General features: G+C 38.5%; 1 protein-coding gene across 1 annotated transcript in view; it reads right to left on the reverse strand.

The window, feature by feature from the left end:
- Positions 1–13,630, reverse strand: part of nfatc3a (nuclear factor of activated T cells 3a) — a 64,706-nt gene extending 51,076 nt beyond the window's left edge. Inside the window, exon 1 of the mRNA XM_042407302.1 lies at positions 13,073–13,630. Within this exon, the coding sequence (XP_042263236.1) occupies positions 13,073–13,163 (91 nt within the window). The 5' untranslated portion in view covers positions 13,164–13,630. The remainder of the gene's footprint in view (positions 1–13,072) is intronic.
- Between the last annotated feature and the right edge of the window lie 948 nt (positions 13,631–14,578).

Below are 14,578 nucleotides of genomic sequence, written 5' to 3' on the forward strand. Positions count from 1 at the left end.
TAATTCCTTCCCCCTGGGTTTTCCAAGAACTCTGCAGCTGGCTGGTTGCCTACATTTCTAAACACAGAGCTTGTGACGCACATGCAGACACTTATTGTAAGGGTTGGCCTACACCTGTGGCTTTAAACCTTGCTGACTGGGTTCGTGCCAAACCTGCTGGTGATCCCTTTATGTGTTGGTGGTTAGGACTGTGTACAAAAATTCAGTGAGAGTGAGAGAGAGGAATCTATATGTAAAAGAGAATAGGGCAGGCCAGATCTATCTAGAGTCACGAGGTGTAGAGCACACTTACAGTTTAATCCTGAGGTATGGGTCTCAGTTTAATCTGGCATCAGTAGAACCTTGTTATTGTCTTGTCCTGTAATGTTATGTTAGACTTACATCAAAAAGCCTTCCTGTCACAGCAGACTCACCAGCCAGCAGAGGCTTAACAATTGCAGCCTAAGCCAACGTTAACATATGCCTGCAGCTAAATTAAGCTCCTAATTAACAATCTCATGCCGTGATAACATTATGGGATAAACATAGAATGCCAAGTAACCACCTGAGCTAAATACCCGCCAACGCACAAAGATCCCTCTCAAACACATCCCTTATTGTCTTTATGGTACATTCAATTGGTATTCTTAAAAAGATCTCAGGAAATGTTAATATTTTATTAATATTACTAATAACCTTTAACTTGTCAAAGTGCTCAACAAAACTATAACAGTAAAAAAACATTAAAAGAGAGTTTGTTTGTTTTTTTTAAAAAAGTAAAATAACATAAAAATGAATACTGAGCATTTGCCAATTAATTGACCAGACTTGAGTTATGTTAGCTTGTTAAAACTGCTAATGCTAGAACTCATTTTGAATCATTTCACTGGAGGAAATTCAGAGACATCCAGCACTCAATATCAGACAAACACTTGATATACTCCACAGGGAGCATATAAATAAAAAACAGAAATGGACCCACAACAGAGCCCTGGGGGACCTGAAGGCTGCTCTTCTCACAACACAGGATGACACATGACATGTTTAAAAGGTATGAGCAAAGCCAAACTAGAGTCATATCACTGATGCCAACAAAGCTTTCCATAAGGTTGGTTAAAAGGTTGTGGTGCACCGCATCAGGAGTTAACACCAACAAAAAGTTTGGGAAACCCAGTGAACACAGCTATATTTCTACTGGGAAAAATTTGTTTTTGGCTATATATATGTACTTGACAACGTTTCAAACTTTTTTCATGCGTGTATTTGCATGACAAATCCCAGGACAAGGGAAGTATTGCTATAGAAGTAGTATGGTTCGATGAAAGGAAATATCATTACTCGTAGCTGTATTCAAAATACTGTCAGTCAAGGTAAAACTAAAACTAAGTAGTTTTGAAAGCTGAACAGCTAAAAAAGAACTATGGGAAAACTAAAGAGCCTCTCAGCTGCAGCATGATATCACTACCACACTCACTAATACATTAAAAATATTCCAGCCTTAGTTGAAAAATATAGTAGGAGGTTGGGGACATATCTTTACGAACCAGTTGTGTGTAAACACAGGTGTTAAGACTAACCAGATTATTATGGTGCATCTTAACGCATGCTCCAACTCTTCCCTTTAATTTGGTTTCTTCCAACAACCTAGTTTTTTGTGTGCATGTAAACACAAAACTTGTCGGACAGTTCATGTATATATTCATTTTCAGTGAAGCAGGATGAATAGAGAGCTACAGCGCATTAGGAGATTGGCCTTCAAGGCGAACACAGGCAGCCTGATGGCCTGCAATAACCCAGAGCAGATAACATCAGAGGCTACTGATAGCAGGGGTGACATTTAAACAATCTGCCAGGGCTGACCGTGCATGTGCCTGAAAAAGTCAGCCGGAGAGAGAAAGAGAGAGTGGGAGAGAGAGCAATGGAGAGGGACAGACAGGGAAACAGAGCTTTTGTGTGCTTGTATGTGTGAGAGAAAGGAGAAGTGGGAGAGACAGAGTGTGTGAGGGAGACATACAGAGCAGAGAGAAGCAGAGAGAAGTTGACATTTGCAAACTATGGGTCTTAGAAAGCATAGCAAGACTACAGTATATACACAAAACTGACAAAGTGTGGCAACCAATAACCTCCAACAAAGTTCATAACAAATCACATAGATTATTATACTTTATACACTGTTCCTGGTATACCCAAGCATCAACAAGGTAATGCTAGGTATAAAAATAAGTCTATATATATCTACCTTACTAATCTTTACATGTAAACAATGGCCACTCCAACCTCCTGGCCATGACCTCTCTATGCAAAGGTTAATTACACAACTGTACCAGCAGAGCAACTCCCCATTCTGAGTCAGGCTTCTTTAGTACAGGAATGGATGTTGAAAATATGGTCATGTGCTAATAAGAAATGCAGTGTCCTCATGTAAAAGGGTCCATCTGCTCTGCTTAGGAAGAGAGCCTCATAATGGTCCTGTTACTCTGTATCATGCTTGTAATCAGGCCAACACAAAACAACAGAAAAAAAACTAGCCGGAAATAATCAAGGAGAAAACAGGAAGACGACAATTTCCCCTTCAAAAATATAAAAATGTAAGGTGTTTACGTCCACAACAAAATCTAAACCAAAACCCTTTCTATACATCTTTTTCACAGCTCTACAAGTCCATACATGTTTAACAAGATGACTAGAAATTCTTGAGTCCCAATTCATGTTTTACTCTTTTGAGTATAATAGCTACTGTGTGTAACAATAACAAGTGTAACCTCTGAAAGAAATCTAATTTCAAAAGAACATCACTGGATAAATTAAAACTTTTAAACTTTTCAATGCAGCCATACTGTAACATCATCTCCTACATTTCAATTTTATCATTCATTTTTGCGTGAGCATCCATAATTTTGTATGATGTTGTTAAAACCTCTATTTGCAATTGGTGTGTAATGCCCTTTTCATCCAGCTGTCAGAGTCCACATGGTCCACATTCCAATTGTGACCCACGTAGTAGGGTCCACTCAACCACATGGGCCCCAGTTGGAATGTGGACCGTCATCCTGTGAAAATCTAACTGGTGCATCACAAGTTTGAAAGTGACTAATGAAGTCCTTGATTGTGAACACTTAATTTAAACATTTTCTTACTTATCCCACCTCCTATCGCTGTTCATATCTAATAAATGACCCTGCAACAATCATTCTTTCTTGATAACTGAGTTTAGAATATGTCACACTGATCACTGGACACATAATGGGAGTGGGACAACAAAAACTGCATGGGGGAGAGGTGCCAATACCGAGCATTAGCCTGACCAAAATATAGCTTTGAGTGGTAGCCCAAAATAAAATAGGATTCAAACCACCCTAATCCCTGTGTAGCAAGCTGCGCCCCATAGTAAAAGTGGACCAGAGAGAAAAAAATGCAACTAGATGCAAGAGTTCAACAGCTTTCTCTCTGGTGTAATGCAGCCTCTGACATGTTGATACAGCGCAGCCAGCGGTAGCTTCAGTTACACTAAATTTAAACTAGACAGATGCCACACATAGTTACTCATGCCTCGCCCCAGGAAACAAACGTCTCATTCATCACACTGGGTGCTGGGACCCCTTCGGTTCAGTGGGGTTAGGGGGCACCCACATGGTGATCAGGCCCCACATGTGGACCTCATGCATGACTGTCTGACCGTTGACCTCTCTGTCTTTTACGTTTTCGTAGATATTAGGACACGTAGCTCCATAAACTCTCTTTTTCTCACACATACAACTTTTCATCTGTAACTATGAGATTTACAAAATTTTTTATAGACAATTGCTTGTGTAAATGCCAAACACTCCTCTGACCTTGCTCTTCCTTTAAAAAAACCCAAACTTAAACTGTGTTTTTTTTCTTTTCTGTTTCTGTTTTTTTTATATGTCTATTATCATAAAACAACAAATTAAAATAATAAAAAATATATACAGGAAAACAAAAGACCCAAGCTAACTGTACATTAGCAAAGTGGGAGTTCAGTGCAGTGAATGCAAAATGAAACATATCAGGAAAATTCAATGTTGGACATTTAACATATTTAACCTTAGACTGGATACCTGTCACTAAATAAGTAAACAGTAAAATGTTTCTATCTTCTGTTACTTTAGGGGAGGTTTAATATTATTTCTGACGGACTTCAGGACAGCTTGTACTCTAATGACAGCTGTTTGTTAGAGTTGTGGTTCCCACCCCTCAACCTAAAAGTCTAGACAAACACATACACAAAACACACCTGGCTAGAGTCTGGGAGTGCCGACACACTCACCTGGCGATGTGGCGCACAGCATTCTTCCACTCCTCTCCTCGTTAAGATCGCAAAGTGCTTGAGCAGTAAAAAGTTGAAGGCTGCAGAGTGCAGACGTGCTGGGGCGAGAGGGGTTCTCCTGCACTAAGAAAGAACGAGTCACCAGAACCTGCCGCCTGCCCTCTGCCACTCTCTTTGGGAGCTCAAAATAGTCCACCATGAGAGCGATGTAATTTCAGTCTTTCAGTCTTTCCCACGACAAGGACTGAGAGGATCGTGCTCTTCGTTCAGAGGAGCAGAGCAATGACAACAACATAGACAAGGGCAAAATAGCTTTCTCCACTTGTCGCTCTCAATATGATAATTTCATTATCATAAAAATGTGCACTGACATATCTTCATATCGAAGCATTACAGAGACAATCCCACAGGTACAGGAAATGTCACTGCATATTAACAGAACAAAATCAAACCTGACTAGTTCTAAGTGGTTGTGGTGACTGCTGGCATCTGGAGATTTCATTAGCCTAGATCAGTCTCTCTGATGTCACTGGTGGTCTCTTTCAAATCCAGAGAAAGCAGTGAGAGAGGAAAGAAGCCTCAGTCATCCTGGTGCTGGGTCTACAATGCTCTGTGCTGTTATCGTGGCAACCGACAAACCACAAAAAAACTTCTTTCAACATGTGAAATAAGAAAGAACAGGAAAAACGTATATGGAATAAATGCAACAAGATAAAAGAAAGGTCTAGACAAGGAGTGTGAACAATAATGCTGTTCATGTTCCCCTTACCAGCGGCTACAGAGTGGTGTGCCCCCCTCTCCTTTCATTCCAGGCTGCCATCTGAACCCCACATGGCATGTCTGGGCAGAGAGCCAGACACCTCCGCTATGGATCTACTACTCTGCCACCCATAAAGGGCACTTCTGCCCCCCTGCCTCATACCACCTCTAATGCCCAATGAGGCAACTGCTCGTGACCTGCATAACCCTAATTCACCAATACCTATTTCTACCACTTCACAATAGACACTCTATCACTACTGGGGTAAGTGGTATTTTAAGGGCCCAAATATATGTTGTAACATAAGATGGATAGTTATTTTCATGCATGAAAGTACATTCAAAAACAGCGAAGGGGAAATATGTTCTATAATTAGTATGTACAACCAGGCTTTCCCTGTGTGATACTATAGATGAAAGCAAGTTGGAGGCCACCGCCTGCAGCATGTGAAACCATCACACACAAACGTCTAATACAGCCACTTTCAGTGCCGTTTGTTTCACAATGACAGTTAGCTGTAAGCTACAAAGTGAAAAGGTCTGACACTGATGGCAACACGTAACGTTAGTTACATGAATTGGTTAGAATTATTATATAGGGCTCCTGATTTGATATACCCAAGATACTTCTAAGAAAGTTTAACTGAAAACAAAGTATGACAAAATGAATAAAATATACACTTTATTCCTTTTTAGGCGTTAAGTGTGCAAAGGCAGTGTTTGAACTTTGATGGCGCTTCATTTTTTTTAAATCATTTTTATAGTAGTTTTAATTACAAAAATTTTCATTTTTCAAATTATTTAGTTAATTTCTTATTTATTTGTATAGGTTTTGAGATATCTGCTTTCAATTTTGGGCCCCACCTGAGTAAAATGCGGATAGGGTTGCAACTAGCAATTATTTGCATTGATTAATCTGTCAATATTATTCATTCAATTAAATGATTGGTCATTTATTAAACCTCATCATCTACAAATGTCAGAAATTTTTGAAAAATGCCCGTAACAATTTCTTCAAATTGATTGTTTTTTTGTACCAACAGACCAAAACCAGATATTCCAAATACAATATGGCACCAGTGGATGTTTTGTATTTTCCTCCTTAAATTACTTCAATAATTTTTTGATATTTTAGAAGCGACAATCAATTGTCAGTTCAATTTCTGACGATTGATTTATCAAGCGTCTAATCATTACAGCACTGAATTTGAGTCAATGAAATTTCATTTCTGGTGCACAAAGGATTGAAAAATTATGTTTAAAGTCAACAGCAACTCAAAACAATGTCCCAGTTACTCAAGAAGATCCGCAGATCTCACTGCAAACAGTTTTCACTGACTACCTTCTACTGAAGGAATAGTCCCTATGACAAATTTTGACAGCCAGCTCTACTGACTATCCAGAGTAACTGAAAAGACATTTTGCTGATAAGTTTTTGAATGTAATTTTTCATCGCTTTGAGGGGCACAAATTAAATTCCATGTATCTCCATTGTATTAAGATGGGGCAGAGGTTTCAGGGGTAGATATCTTCAAAAAACTAAATTACCTGTATATGTAGATACTAAGGGTTGGACTAATAAAAAAAAAAACCTTAGTTGGCAAAAATCCAAAGTGATCAATGCTGCCATTCAGTTACATTTTACAAACACAAGATTTAGAGGCATAACTGAAAATGAAGTCAATGGAAAGACGTGAATGGAGAAGAACGGAAGCAGATTTGCTCTAAGTACCTACAACTGAGACACACTTGCTCAAATTAAAAATTGTTACAATTTGAAATGATTGTATGGTTTGTGAAGTTGTATTATTTCAGGGTTCGACATAACCCATGGCCTGATGGCCCAGGGCCAGTAAGTTTATGCAGGACAAGTTCGTCTGCGACATGAGCAGCTAACTTGCTAGCCAGTTAGCATCCTCACTGCATAGTTATGCGCAAGTCTTCTGTGTGACTTTGACAGCAGCAGTAGCCTCTGCAGGAGACACACAACTCTCTGTTATGTGTTAATCACCAAGGATAATAAATGACAACATATACAGTTTAATTAAAACCAAGGAAATCTGCTGATCACCAGGAGTGTTTTTTATGACATTATTGAGATGTAGCCTTCATCTCTGTGGCTCCTGCCAGTTTTGTCAATATCTAACACAGAAATCTCTGTTTGTTTAACTTAATACAGGTTTAAATCCAAAGTAACTAACCTGAGGTTTTACCCAGAGGGAACACAAAACAAATGCCATTATGTTCTTTCTTTCACTGTTCACTGTTAGAACATTTCTGCAGATCTCTCAGAATTTATTTAATTGTTAATGTTGATGTTGTTAATGTTAAGGTGCTTCATTGAGTTTATTATCAAGGTCATCCATACTCGCTGAAATGTTATTATCATAAATTCTCTTCTTCCTATGTATTCCGTACTATCTGGCTTTACACAAAATAGAGAGAAACCTACATTTATACACCATTCATTTACTGATACAATATGGGGGTAATTTTATATTTTGAATATTTGTGTAATATATCAACATTACATATCAATAACTAAAGGAAAACAACCAAATCTAAAGGGAACTTCAATGTTGTACATATTATGTATAATAAATCACATATCACAATAATGGGAAAAAAAGTTGTTTTCATTTTTTGGCTGCTGGGCCAGTGAAAATATACAAGGGGCCAGTAAAACTCTGATCTACTGACCAAGTGGGCCAGTGGGGAAAAAAAATGTTACGTTGAACCCTGAAGGGAAAGAGTCTGTATGAAAATAAGAGAATTCCCTCGTAAGTCTATAAATCAGTTTGTCTGAGCTGTCACACATAGTCGCTACTTGTTATCACAGTAAACACTAGTCAGGAGAACTCTGCCATTGGCTGTTTGTGGCCAAAAGACAAAGGCTGAAAAACCACTCAAGTAGTGAAAACAAGCTGAAAATTCACCTCACTTTGTATCTATATACAGATTTGCAGACTGCAGAGTTTAAGTGAGACAGAACACCAATGCTAAGATTTTGACATAAGCCAGTCTACAGCCTTTTGCTCCATATTGCTCATATGGCAAACAGATAAGAATCCATTGACCTCACTTAATTTTTCCACTCATGAGTAACACTGTCGTTTTGAATCACAAATTATCATTCTACTATGTATTTTTAAACCATTTTAAACTACTTTTTAAACTACTTGTTGCTGTATTAGTTTTAAAAAGTTAATTGGCTGGGGCAAAAGCTGCATGAGTTTATTGCAGTAACAAAAATAACTGGGAGAGTAATATATTATGTGTGATAAGCTAATATCAGCCAATAATATTAACCCACCAATTTATCAGTCTGGCTCCACTGCACACCCAAAAAAGTGTAATGAAAAAACATCAGCAGAATTTTGCAACAATAACCCCATAGCTGATCACAGCCAAAACACAAGCACATGTGTATCAAATTTTAACTGACATGACCAGAGCCAAATTCTTTGCCAATTGTTTGGCCCGTCAGGTTCAGGCCTTGCTAACAGTAAGCACTATTCAGCCTCTAACTTAAAAGTCTGGTATTACAAAACCTGTTAGCCAAGTGAACTCTTTTGTTGATCATAGGAGACCATCTCCTGGATCAACACTAAAATAAATGTAAATGCAAACAGTACCAACATGGTATCAGGTAATTTCTCCTTCTAAAGGTGCCTTTAGACTGTGCAACAGCAATAATCTTCTAAGTTTATTGTATGTCACACTGTGCGAGACAGCTCTAATAAAATCTTGGTCAGATTGTATGATATCAATTTGAAGCATGTCAAATTGTGAGATGAATGCATGGTGAATCATAGTGCTATGATGTAAACAGAAAAAAGTATATGAAAGCATGAGCGTCATCATTTTGCGTCATCCATCTGTGCCCCTTTGGTTTGTGTATGCCATGGATGTATTAAGGAGAACAAATGTGTTTTTCCCCTAATGTTTAGTCAAAAATGGCACTTAGAAAATGTCACGCTGGCCAGTGTATTTTGTGTCATTTCATATTGTATTCTCATTGGTTGGTTTGTAGATGCAGGTTGTAGCAGCATTCATATATGGAGAATTAGGTCTTAAATTTCAGACACTGTAACATTTTGCCATATTTCTCTCACGAATCGCCTAGGGACAGCCCAAGATTGCACAGTGGAAAAGGGAAAATTCTAATGACCGTTTTTACTAATTTAAAGACACCTGTTTTGTCACTATAAAGCTGTTGTTTAGCCTTGATTTTAAAGCTTTTCTTTGTCCTTCCCTCATTTTTTTTTCCAGTGAATTTTAAATGATCCAATCTCATTCCTCACAGCTGATTCACAGAGGGACTTGTTCTTCTATTCAGCTGACACTGTACATAATCAGGGGAAAACCCTTACAGTATGTTGGGCCAATGTTTCTGAATAGAACAGTGGAATATTTCACCTCAAAGAGGTGACTGTTTCCTGAGCAACAAGAAAACACTCAGAGAGTGCAAGAGAGAGAAAAGACCAACACACATATAATGAAATAAAGAGGCACAGAACAAAAAAGACAGACGAAAGAGACAGGGCATTATACAGTAACACACTGTTACATAGATTTTAAATCACATTCACATATGCAAGTAGAAAAGCTGAAAGTCAGTAGGATAACTAGCAGCTGGGCTGAGTGAGTAAAAGTGTAAACAAAACCAAAATTCACTAGCGGGCTCCATAAAAGAATAAGATGAGGAGAAAATATTCAAAACAAAGATGTAGTGGACATTACTCACAAACCTTAGCATCAACCTCCCATAACAGCACCCTTTTCATAAAGTTAAGTACAGTATGGTAATGCATTGTAACTTTTGTGCAGCTGCTAAAACAGATATAAAAAATGTGGCACTGTTATTTTGTTTTTCTTTTGGGAGACATAACCTCTCCTTTTTACAACACTTAAATTTAAAAGTCTTAAGAACTGGGTGCACGGATATTGAAATGACAACAGCCACGGCCCAGTTCATGCAACATGCAACAATACGAAGCTTAGTGGAGCAGAAACCTGTCACATATGCACAGTAGAGGTTCTCCAGGTTGTTACAAAAACAAGCCCTGACTTGAGTCTTGCCTTGAGAGAAGGAGACCAACTCAGGAGTGTGCAACTCCCTGTTAGTCTGGCTGTGTGATCCTGTATTACACTCCAGTTATTAATTTGGACAGGCGCCCCCCTTTTGGGCCAAGTCATACAGTCCGGACCAGATTAAAACCACTTGCACAGTGGTGCTTTTATTCCTACACTTATTCCAACTGCAGTTTTTCCCCTCGTACCATCTCCAAATCAAACTTCTTTTTTAATCTAAGGAAAATTTGATTTAAGATTGTGGAAGCCAAACCTTCATGGAGTCATTACTTTGCCAGAGTTTCATGAAAAGGACACAGCCGGAGCATTGAATGGTTCCAATGGTTTCGGCCCAAAGACAGAAACAAATGAAGAATCTGAACAGACCAAGGAAAACGCCAATTGAATTCATTTCCATTTGTGGGTTCAAATCCAGCTCTCAACCTTTGTTAACTCACTCAGCCTCTGTACAATTTGGACTATATAAGGACCCTTTCAAACATACATTCCCAAATATTAACCAAATAAATAACCCAAACCCGAAAAGGCAGCAACCTCTGTCATTCATATGATGCACTGTGAATTTCTAGCTATATTTCCACAGTCACTTTAACCGATTCCCATACTTTAACTGTGCTGCTTGGTGCAGACACTACTACTTTTGTGTAGACATTGTGATAGAGGGAGTTAGATATTCAAATCCATCCCTACCAATTTTATGGCTCCAACATTACATCATCTGGAAAAATTGTCTTGTGCATCATTTTAGATACATATTCCTGTGATTCTGTCTGAAATATTTGGCATCTTTGGATGCCTGGGGATCTTGATTAAAATTTCAAACAGTTTGTGAATTTGTGATGATGGATTTGCCAAATGCTCTGTGATAGTTCCACATGCAAAGTTTCACAGTTAAGTAGGGCCGCAATTCATGATTATTTTCATTTTCTGCCAATTTTTTCTCAAATAATCAATTAACGCTTTCGTCTACCAAATATCAATTAATCAACTAATCATTGCAGTGTTATAGTTTAGTTTCCATTTAGAATGTTTACCAAAATCTAATCCATTATATCTGTTCAAACACTGTTCACCTCAAACACTGTGAAGCTTCTGCTGATCACTTATTTGTTTGTATTGTTGTTCTAATACTTTTATGACTTCTATAATTAATAATTAATCAACAAACCCTGACACTGCATAGCCTATACTGCTCCCTTCCTCTCTACTTTGGTTTTAGTTTGAAGGATAGCCTACTAAACGAAAAATACTATCCCCTGATTGTAACTTTGTTAGGCATTTTCACTTTTGTAGGACAGTCTAGCCTGGGGGAGAGAGAGAGAGAGGAAAGAGTCATGCTGCGAATATACTCGTCTAGGTTCATTAGATTGCAAGTTTTGGTATTGACATATTGTGACTGTAATCTATTGTGTGAACTTTTTGTTTAACTTGACATCTAAAAAGCAGATTATGGAAGATATATCCTGAGGGTAAGGGAAGAGGGCTTATGACAGGTTATCACTAATTTTCATGTTTTTTTATGGTTAAGGTCCTTTGTGTCTCTAACATTTGAGAAATCTAGCACATGAAACAAATTTAGCAGCAATAGTGGATAACCCATAATTTCAATGGAAAACTGATTTCAATGGCAAAAATTCATGGTGCAGTGTAGTTTTTAGATGAAAATGAGTACGAGACAACAGGTCTTGCTACCTGACTTATCAGACTTAACTTTCCCTGCACTACCTAGAGATTAAAAATCAAACATTATCATCATATATCAGGCACCGTATGGCATTAAAAGTGCACCCAAAAGAAAAATAAAAGTGGCCTACATGGCACCAGGTAAACTTGTCAAAGTACAGAGGGCCACCTCAGTATGTATGTATGTATATATGTAAGTGTGCCTGGTGCTCTAAAAATTTATTTTTGAGGTCATGGCTCACTACATAAGGGAACGCATTGACCATAATTAGTGTTTTGGTTCACTTTCATAATTTTAAAAGTATTATTTTTATTTGTATCTTTTATTATTACAATATTCAATTTGTTCTCCATTAGAATTCATTTATTTGTGGACACGGTGGAAACAAACTGACTTACGTTAAAGTAGCCAACCTGTAATTAGCTGTGCATTAACACAACAGGGCATCATTCGTTGTCTTTGTTGCTGAAATAAATATCTTTAAATGTACAAATATCAACAATAATTAATATCTCATGCGTTTTTTCTAAATTGAGTTTATACATTTGTAATAACAAAAAGTACATTGATTAAAATTATCAATTATACACAACACAGAGAAATGTTTACATACAATAAAGAGGTCGGCATTATATAACGTTACGATAAAAAATCCTGTCCTGCTTTTAACTCATTTTGTAAACAGCAACTGAGTAAGTTTTGACAGTATTTGCAAGTGATGCTTTGCAGAAACGTGCCTCAGTGACATTCAAGCTGTCCCCCCTCTCAGCCATACTTACTTACTGTATCAACCAAACTACTGTATAAGACTGCTGCAGACTCCCGCCACACTTTTACATGGCGTTCACGGCAAAAGTGACGAGCTATCTGTGTGCAGAACTTATGGGACATATTTAAAAGTTATATAGGAGTCTACATACTGTAGGGTAATGACAACACTTGCGCTAACCAGCTAGCACGTCAAGCTAATAATGACAGCTGGTGTTGTGGACATTAGCTGGGCGACCGCGATAGAAAAGACGCGAGATATTTATTAAATATTTCCATTTCTTACCCAAAAAAAACAACTCTTGTTTGGGTCGGTTCCTCTTTTTTTACATTGCAAACAGTATCGGGATTGCGGTCGAAAGTTGGTAGGGTAAATTGAGCAAGCAGTGAGTTAGCGGGGTGAGTGAGTTAACATTAGGTTACAACACATTGTGTCGTTAAGTTTACTAGCAGTGTATTCAGTATGAAACATGCCACTGGGCACCGGGAAACACACGGACCTGTGGGGCCTAGCGGCTGCTGCTGCTCCTCCTCTCCGAAGATCAGTCTGAAGTCCAGCTCCTCATTCCCGGGGCAGTTTGCAGTAGTCATCGGGGTTTGACAGCTCGGGTTTTACCCCGCCACTCGACCGTCGACCGCTGGAGCAATTTATGCTCTCCTAAAATGTCACAACATTTACCGACTGCCACGACGCCGAACTTCAACTTTTGTTCATTTAAGGTTAACTCAGGAGCTTCTAGCCATACACGTAACCCGTGTATGTTTCCCCCCTCGTTTGTCAAATCCAAAAGAGTCGTTGGCTCCTCTCCTCTCTTCCTCTGGCACTTACACTGGCGAAATTGTGGCTTCAACTTCAGAGAAAGTCGCCTGCCCCCCTCTGTGCCTCCTTCTCTCACTCTTTCGCTCTGTCCTAGTCAACGACAAAGGAGCGCTTTCACTGTCAGTGTTTAATGTTCGCTATAAAGCCGAAGAATTGTCCGTAAAATAGTTCCTCTCTCTCTCCTCCTCTCTCTCTCTCTCTCTCTCTCTCTCTCTCTCTCTCTCTCTCTCTCTCTCTCTCCGCGGAGCTCCTATCCCAACTTTTACTAAACCCCGCGTGACAAGCCAGTTCCAGCGGTGACGTCAGCAGACACAACACAACACAGGACACACACACACATACACACACATTGCTCCTCGGCTATATAGTTAATAAACAGTTTATTAAAGACTTCCAAGGTTGTCAGCTTAAAGTATGTTGTTTTCTGAAGATGTAATATATTTTGTAAGTGGAGTTACATTTTGGTGCCTGTAAAGTAGAATAATGCACAGAATAAACCCAAGAAACATGAAGCTTTAAATTCAGAAATGTTTAATCATATTTTCAATTATGTGTAATTACTGTGTGCTTTCCTTGTGAACCAAAATGTACAAACATTTGAAAATGCAAACCTTTTGACCTTGCAACAGTTAGGTCTTACAGCCATTTTTCACCATTTAATTGGCCCTCCATTCTCTTCCACCCACCACTAAATTACATCCGATTGTGCCTAACCTTCAACTATGCCTTTTTGTATGGTTCCAGTCCAAGCCAGGATTGGTAAGTATAATGGCATGATGCACTTTTTACCTTTTGATCCTCAAGTCTGTCAGCACACAGGCCTATTAATTTCTAATAAGCCAGTTTAGGCTTGTGAATGGGGCTGTAGGCAGAGAAGAATAGACATCTTGATCATGGCTTTTGGATGATACTCAGGTTGTAGATGGTGCAACCTTAATAGTATCTCAAAATTAGTATCATTGAAAACATCACCTTTTGTGAACCCGGAGTACACAGTTATTAATACCTGTATTTACCTGCCACTTTTTGTCAGGATTCTCTTCTGCTTAGATGAAGATCCTGCACAGTGCTTGACATCAAGTAGGATCGTGTGGGATTATTCATGCCAAGACACTGCACTAAAATGTTGACCAAAAGTGCAATAATGGTTGAAAAGATAAACACAATGTGAGCCAACCATTTGAAA

This window comes from Thunnus maccoyii, chromosome 1 (assembly GCF_910596095.1).
Source record: "Thunnus maccoyii chromosome 1, fThuMac1.1, whole genome shotgun sequence".
NCBI lineage: Eukaryota > Metazoa > Chordata > Actinopteri > Scombriformes > Scombridae > Thunnus > Thunnus maccoyii.